This window comes from Malania oleifera, chromosome 2 (assembly GCF_029873635.1).
Source record: "Malania oleifera isolate guangnan ecotype guangnan chromosome 2, ASM2987363v1, whole genome shotgun sequence".
NCBI lineage: Eukaryota > Viridiplantae > Streptophyta > Magnoliopsida > Santalales > Ximeniaceae > Malania > Malania oleifera.
In genome coordinates, this window is record NC_080418.1 from 121,030,226 (window position 1) to 121,038,530 (window position 8,305).

At 34.3% G+C, this 8,305-nt stretch overlaps 1 protein-coding gene across 1 annotated transcript; it reads right to left on the bottom strand.

Moving 5' to 3' along the window:
- Nucleotides 1-7,233: 7,233 nt before the first annotated feature.
- LOC131148340 (NDR1/HIN1-like protein 1) lies at nt 7,234-7,887 on the bottom strand. Its single transcript, XM_058098056.1, has one exon. It carries the CDS (start codon nt 7,885-7,887, stop codon nt 7,234-7,236), a length of 654 nt encoding a protein of 217 aa, XP_057954039.1.
- Between the last annotated feature and the right edge of the window lie 418 nt (nt 7,888-8,305).

Consider the following 8,305-nt stretch of genomic DNA (forward strand, 5'->3'; position numbering starts at 1 on the left):
TAACCTAATGCTCTAATACTAATTTTTTGTGCAAATGAATGCTTAGTGGAAAAAAAAATGATCTTACAAAACAGTAGCCAATAGTGAAATATCTATAAAGCACGATCACGTAGAATATATGAAAGCAACAAAATAATGACACGAAAAATTATGTGGTTCGATAATGTCTACATCCACAGGAGCAAACGACGGTGAGTTTTTACTATCTTATATCCAAAGACTTAGAGTTATGTCATACAACATGCATATATATAACCCTCCTGAAGTTTTTCCCCCCGAAACATAACCTATACAACTTCCCAATTCATAATTTGAAAACCAATGCTAAGTAACCGAGCAAAATCATAGACGGTTTCAGATATACCATCAATGGTTTAAAGCCGAGACTAAACAGTCGATGTAACAAGACCAAATCTGTCGACTGTTTCTCTACACCTAGACAAAACCGTTGACGATTTCAGGCAAACTATCAACGGTTTGATCCTACAAACTAACATCTCTATTTTCCACCATGTTTTCTCTTTGTACATGTGTTCCACTCAACATATGAGCCACGGACTACAACACTGGTTGAATGCTCCTCTACAAGTGGTCGACCATAAAATCTCAAGAGTACATGTTTTTACACTTTTTTCATGTGTTTCCTTCGGGATTCTTAGTGTTTTTAAGCCACTACACTCATTAGAGTGTAGTTGGTTGAGTTGAAATGTTTAGATGGAGGTTTTCATGGTTTTTTCCATTAAAAAAAAACCATATTTGCAGAATGTTTATAGATAGTTATAAATAATTATTGGGACTTTTTTGAAATATTTATAAATAGTTATAGAGGCATTTTGGATGTTAAAAACCATATAAAGAAAAAAGGAAACCCCTTTCCAATAGTAGAGACAGTAAAAAATTCAAAAAATTGACAAAGAATATTTGTTTGCTTCTTAATGAACTTCCAACTCGCATCTCTGTACTTCTTTGCTTCTTAGCTCAGAGGCATAGAGGGAAGTTCTCATGAGTGTCATTGATCAAGTGTACGTTCAACATGATATCAGTGTGGAAAATTTTGATCATATAATTGGAGGTCTCCGAGCAACTAATTTTGAAACCTTCACTAATGAGGAAATCTCACCAAAAGGACGAGGGCACATCAAGACACTTCACATCTCTACAAAATGCAAGGATCATATAGTTGAAAAAAGTGTGGGGATATTTTTGAAAAAAACGACAAAACAAGTTAGGAATATAATTAGAGTACGAGGGTAGTTTTGGAAGATTTAATGGTATTTTGAGAATTGTTGGAGTTAGGAAGGGGCATGTATGTTATATATATATATATATAAGAAAAAAGAAATATTTTATGGATTTCAAGAAGGGATCAAGAGGGCAATCCCAGTTTCAAATGCAATGATTTTTTTAATCTTGCAATCATTTGGGTAAAAGTCCAACTTTGGTTTATGGTGCATCACCCTCTTGAGAGAAAAATAAAATTTAAAGAAGTACTATACATATATATATATATATATATATCTCCTGTACAGATCAAATGTGAAGACGTGCTTGACATTTTAATAATATCACATTCACAGGAAGTCGCGATTTTCGACATGGGTTCTGTGACATCTGTGCTGACTAGAGCACAGTGACTTGACATCTAAAAAATTGATCCTTGCCCACTAGCTAATTAGGCCTCGTTGATTGACAATTTCTTATTGCAATGCGAATATACTTTTCCTGAATTTTGCACTGCTTAAGTGGCAGTTTTAAACTGGCATGATTAGATCTCATAATCAATTTCTTCTTGATTTGCCAGTTTCAACATTTCTCTATTTTAAGAACTCATGTCCTTACCCTCATCAATTTAGAAATTTCACTTTTTCAGGTAGCAAAACTTAGACATAATTTATTTTCTTATATATCTTCATGCTCTTGCTTTTGTTTATTTCTTGGAAAGATCGTGCAGCTGGAAAAGATGCTGAAGCACATGCAAATGTTTTGGAGGAATTGGAAAGAGAAGAGAATGTCAAAGGAAATAATGATTTGGAGGATGACGAGTTGGAGATACTTCTCACGTGGAGTTTTATGTTGCCCATGCACGTGCCCCAACTACTTTGCTGAGGTATGTTTGAAGAAGAAAAGGAAGAAAATAGTTGATAGTGATGAAGCATTTACATAGATAATGAAAGAATCAACTACCTTTTTGGGCGATGAGTTATATGGGTATAGTGAATGGATTACTCGTGCGATTCAAGATGCATTGGTTAGTGAATTGAGATTGAAGATCAATTATGGGTTTTTGAAGATATAAGGTCTAAGTATGATCGAGAGGCACAAGGAAATGATAAAGTTGGATCAGATCGCATGTCAACTAAGCTTTCGTTTACTAATGTTGATAATGAAAATGAAGAATGGGTGAACATCATTCTTAGTTTTTTTATGTGGATGTTGGTTTTATTTGACAAACTATTGAACTTATTAATAGAATAGATTTTTTTTTTTTTTAAATTTTAGTATGCACTTATACCATGTGAAATTCTTTGAATGAAATTGTTGGGATTTACTTTGTCTAATTTTTCCTTTAAAATTCTACATGTGTATTGCAACGTCCCGGAGAAGAGTCTGGAATGGCAAGGGATAATAATAATAAAGCTTGGATGGAGTCTCCACTAACCTGTTATTTATCTAAGTGCGGTTAGTTTACCTAATAACTACTCGTTGATTAGTCTTTAGACTAATCTTAAGACCAAAGAACTAGTAGTCTCAGTATGCATTTACTAGAATTGGGATTTGGAGTTCGATTATACGAGAGGAAGGTACTAGCACCTCCTACACATCTGTTCTACGAATGGTACCTAATTAACTATGATTATCCCTAAACTGAATTTAATGGTCTTTAATTAACTCATCAAAAAGCAAATACATATTAAAACTTTAAGAGAAAAAAGTGAATTAAGGTGTGTTTTAGAAATGTCCATTAATACCTCCAAATGAGGGGATCTTATTAGATAAACCCTCATCATAACTAATATAGGTAAGGTCTAAAGTATCTCTTTACCCAATTTGTTTATTCATTGGGACGCACACACACAAAATAGAATATATAAAGAAAATAATCAAACAAACTCATCAAATTGGAGCAAATAGAGTCTTTAAAACATTCTTAGGTTTCCAACATTTTTTCTATAGTTATCTGGGATTTTTAAAGACTTTTTCTCCATTTTATTTACTTTTGGAATTTTTTATTTCCATTTTTTGTTATGTGGGTCAAAATGACTCAATAATTTTTATTTAATTTTTACTGAATTTTTTTTTCTAATTTTTTAATTATTTTCCCAATTTTTAATAATTAATAATTAATTTTTTTTCCTTTTCTTTTATTTTCTTTTCTCCATGTATTCTCATATCTCTCTCTCCCTTCTATCTTCGTTCTTTACATCTCTCTCATCTCTCTTTCTCTACACTCTCATCTTGCTCTCTCTCTCTCTCTCCATCTCTCTCTCTTTCTCTCTCTTTATATCTCTCTCTCTCTCTCTCTCTCTCTCTCTCTCTCTCTCTCTCTCTCTCTCTCTCTCTCTCCATTTCCCACTATCCGTCTCTCTCCCTCTCTCTCTCTCTCCCACTCTCTCACCCCTCTCTTTCTCTCTCTATTTCTCTTTGTCCCTCTCTCTCTCTCTCCCTCCCTCTTTCTCGAATCTTTTTATTTCCTTTTATTTTTCTTCTCTTTTGATTTCTGCTCTTTTAATCCTTTTCTAACTCTCTTTTGTAGGTTTTGATCAAGAATCCCAACTGGTAGAGAGCCTCAAGCTCTCTGTCTTTTCTAGATCCAGTTCCTAGATTGACTTGTAGGTAAACACTCCTCCCTGCTTTTCTATTGTATGTATTTCAGTTTTTTTTTTTTGAACTTTCTTATGTTTTCTCGCAACCCAAACAAGGTGTTTGAGGTTCAAGCTTGACTAGGGTTAAGGTTGGGTGAACATAAACTAGATTTTAGGTTGAGTTATGATTAGGTTGGGTTAGCTTTGGAGCATGGGATTGGCTTGGGCTTAGTGGGTTCATGACTGTCGTACAATATTGAGCTAAGACAAACCCAATTGGGCCAATCTCGAGTTGGGGTTGTGGATATAAGTTAAAGTTTGAGGGCTAAATGGTGAGCTTGGACTGGTTATGGGCTTAATTTAGTTTTGAGTTATGTTAGATGAAGTTAGGTTAATTAAATTGGAGAATGGGCTTGGGCCAAGTCTAAGATAGGTTGCTAGGCTAGACTAGATTTAGTGAGTTAATTAGGTGGGTTAGTTGACCTAGGTTAACATTGACTTGGGTTAACGGTAAATGGGTTGGACCAAGTTTGGGCGAGGGCTTGAGCAAGTTGGGCTTGAGTGAAGTTTTAGGCAAAGCTTAAGTTGGGCTTAAGTAGACTTGGATCAATATTGGGCTATGCCTATGGGTCTGCTAACTAATTAAGTCGTTGGGTTGGATTTGGATTTAGCCCTAGCTCATGGTTGGGCCAAACTTAGGGTTTGATATAGTAAGTTGGGCTAGGGTTAAGTGGATAAATTTGATGGGTTAAAAGGGCAATGCACCCAGGTCAAAGTTATTCTTAGGTCTTGGGTCTTTGGGTCAGCTGACTAGGACTCACGTCAAGTTGACTTGGGTCCTCGGGTCGGCTTTGGGGCACTCGAATCTAGGTTATTGGATCCATATGTGGGTATGAGTATATAAATCTTAATCTAGATATGGGTATTTAGGTCTGGCTTTCAGACCCAAGTAAATATTCAAATCTGTGTGTGAAAATTCTTAGGCATTTCCTTTTAGATCAAGTTGAATTAAAATTCTACTTGCATTCATATCCCAAAAATTTGAATTTAAAATTCTACAATTTTAATTATCCAAGAAATCAAAATAGAAGTAAACAAAATTTAGAGAACGGACCTTTGTCTTTTAACTCCTCCAATATTTAGGCATGTTAGTTTGAGTTTCCACTGTTAATGCCTTTAGTGCTTCTGCCCTTTAGTCTGCCCCCAGCTTTTCTTCTTCAAAACTCACGTTCTTACAGTACTCTTTCAAATTTTCTCCATATTCTTTCTTCAGTGAGCAAATTTTTTTCCCCAATTTGCCTCACCAAATTATCTTTCTCCTTTTACTTTGCCTCCTCCTTTCATCCTTCTACAACTCCCTATTTATAGGGAACAATTCAATTAATTTTGATTTGATCAATTAGAATTTAATTGACTAATCAAATTTAAATTGAATTGAACAATTTACGTCTGCATTAAACTATGATTTCATTCACGTGTTAATTGTGCAATTTCCCACAAGTCTAATTGTCGTTTTCCTTTGTTCTTGCAGGTTGAAAAATGAAGATGCTAGCCCACTAAATTTTTGTTTCATTTTTTTCCTTTTCTACTTTTTTTTATTTTAAATCTATTCAATTTTTCCTCATTTTCCATGCATATAGTTTTTTTTTAATCCTATTTTCCTGCATTTTCTCATTTTATTATATTAATGAATATTTATAAAATTATGCATGAATTCAAAAATTGAACTAAAACCCAAATGGACACTAAAATTAGACCTAACAAAAACTTTGTTATATAAGCCCTAACAAAATAGGGTGTCTAGAACATGCATAATAAATGAATGGTTTATTATTATTATTATTGTTATTTTGTTTAGTTAAAAGTCATCTTTAAAAGAAATAATTTCTTCTTAAAAAATTATTAGATTTGCAAATTTAATGTTTTTTTTTAAAAAAAAAAAATTGACGAGTATTTCATTTCATTATTAAGTACTTCTATTAAACATAAGAATGGAATGGAGTATGGGAGTCCCATTCCATTCCATTATTATTTTATGTTCGTAACCAAGCAGTCAATCCATTCCATTCTTATTCCATTCCATTCCTAAGTATCAAGCATAACATTAATTCTTTTACTACTTGAGAATAGGATTTACTGGACTCTACCACATTCTGAAAAACATTCTTTCTTGCTTTTAACTCAAATTCCTCTATTTTCTTTATCTTCACGTTGATCTCTTTCAAAATTGAAAGTAAGTGAGTAGCTTCGTCTATTTTGGCCCTTCCATGCATTTTCAAATACAAGAAATAGAACCCACTATCTCCTATTTTCTCTATTAATCTTGGGAAAGAACTGCTTCCCTCCAATCTAACAGCACATATATTTCCTACTTCCACAAGACTTTGGTATGAATCCTTTCCATCGAGTGCCTTCCTAAGAAATGTCCTCAAAACAAGAGGATAACCAAGGAATTACCTCTACGTAATTGATGGATTTGTAGTAACTTCTACTCCTAACTATAACTGTCAAGAATTCTGATCCCCTAGAATCTTGAATCTTCAGCTTCATCCAAGAATTACCCACCATGCGAAACCCAGAAGGAGAGAGACACCTAATTGTGAGCCAATAGAACACTCGCATAAGTCAATCTAGTTCCTCATTAGACAATTAATTAAATTTGCATACCTTATGCATCTGTTTGGATCAAGGGGTTTTATTTGAAAAATAGAAAAGAAATGAGAACAAGGAGGAAACTCGTTTTTCCTTATATTTTTATTCTCCACTAAATACTAACAAAAATACAAGTTTATTTTAATATGACTAAAAATTAGGAAAAATTAAGTATTGATGATGTGTAAAATCAAAACTTTATTCATAGACTTGATATATATATATATATATATATATATATATATATATATATATATATATTTATAAATTTTATTTATAACCAAACATGAAAATATAGATTTCTTAATAATTTCCTTTCCTCTCTCTAATATTTTCTCAATTCCAAATGTAGTCTAATTGTAATCGAAGATAATGGGCTTATTAAAATACATATATATTTTGATAATCAAGTTCAATATATTTACAACAAAAGTATTCAAAATTTTGAAAAATACATTTCTGGTGGCATCCAAACCAAATATAGGAAACATTATTCATGATGCATTTTTCTATGCTCTAAGCATTTATTTTATTGACTGAAATCCCTTTCAAATCCCAAGTACATCTAAGTCATGAGTCTTAAAAAAACTTTAACGACAACTTGACAAGCTCACATCAACACCCAATACTCAACCACATGTGCATAAGAAACTTAAAATCCTAACTCTATTTCTGAAAACTTGAAACAAAATCTTTAAATTCAAATTCGCATTAATTCACTTATAATGAATTTTGTCTGCCTAAATATAACACCTAAATTCAAGCGTCCAAACACACCCTAAGCATCCACCATACAACTTTGGAGCTCCGGTGTAAACTTTATGACTGGGCTGGAATTGTTACTTCGGTCAAAAGTCATGAAAGCAGGGCAGTCGGCTTGCATGCCATGCTTTCCAGTCACCCATACACCCATCTTCCATTTCAACCGTCCATCCACCTTGATTTTCACCGGAACCTTCCCAGCCGTCTGATCTTCATTCAAATACCTAGCCATGTCGCGACCTACCGGCACTCTATCGCCGCCCAGAGCCGGCGACCACACCTTCGTTTCGTAGCCACCTTCGTACGCCGCAGGCAGCCGTGTACGTGGCGTAATTTCCGTATCGCGGTACGTCACGTAAGCAGAGAGTTGTTCGTAGTAAACGCCGGCGAATTTGTTCGGGTTCCGCGCGGAAACAGTGACCTGCATGGCGGCCGTGAGGACGGAAGTGGTTTCGAAGGTCTTCAAAGTGGAAACGACGCCGCCTTGAAGGGTGAAGTAGGGCTTTGTGGGCCGGAAGATTAGCCACGTCGCGAGGATTAGAACGAGCAGGATTAACATGATGATGAAGATGCTGCGGACGCCGGCGCGGATGAGGCGGCGGCGGCGTCCGTAGGATTCCATTGGCGTCTCGGGGACGGGGTGCTGGTTGCCATACTGAGGCATCGGCATGCCCCCGTTTCGAGGCCCGTATCGGCTCACAGAAATCTGACATAATTATTATTGCAATTAAGTATTAATATATACGCGCTAAATGCAAATAATGAGTAATTAAAAAGATTCAACTATCAAATTTAATGAAAAATCATTTTTCACTTATCAAATTCAAGATTTTTAAATCTATGTATGTTTTCTTTGGTTCTATAAATTAATTGTAGATTTAAAATTTATTTGAATTCAACTATGAGTTGAAACACATATATAATGTCATTAAATTAGTTTATTCCTGAAATAAAAGATTTGGAGGTTTTGTCAATCTCATTTCCAATATTTCAATTTAATATACGACTTCAAATTTTTTATGTTATCACCGATTTACAAATGAAATCTTTACAATTATTATTAGTATTATTGCTATTATCAATTTTGG

Excerpts from the sequence above, each read along its gene's own strand:
- LOC131148340 (XM_058098056.1), bottom strand. The coding sequence starts at position 7,887 with ATGCCGATGCCTCAGTATGGCAACCAGCACCCCGTCCCCGAGACGCCA.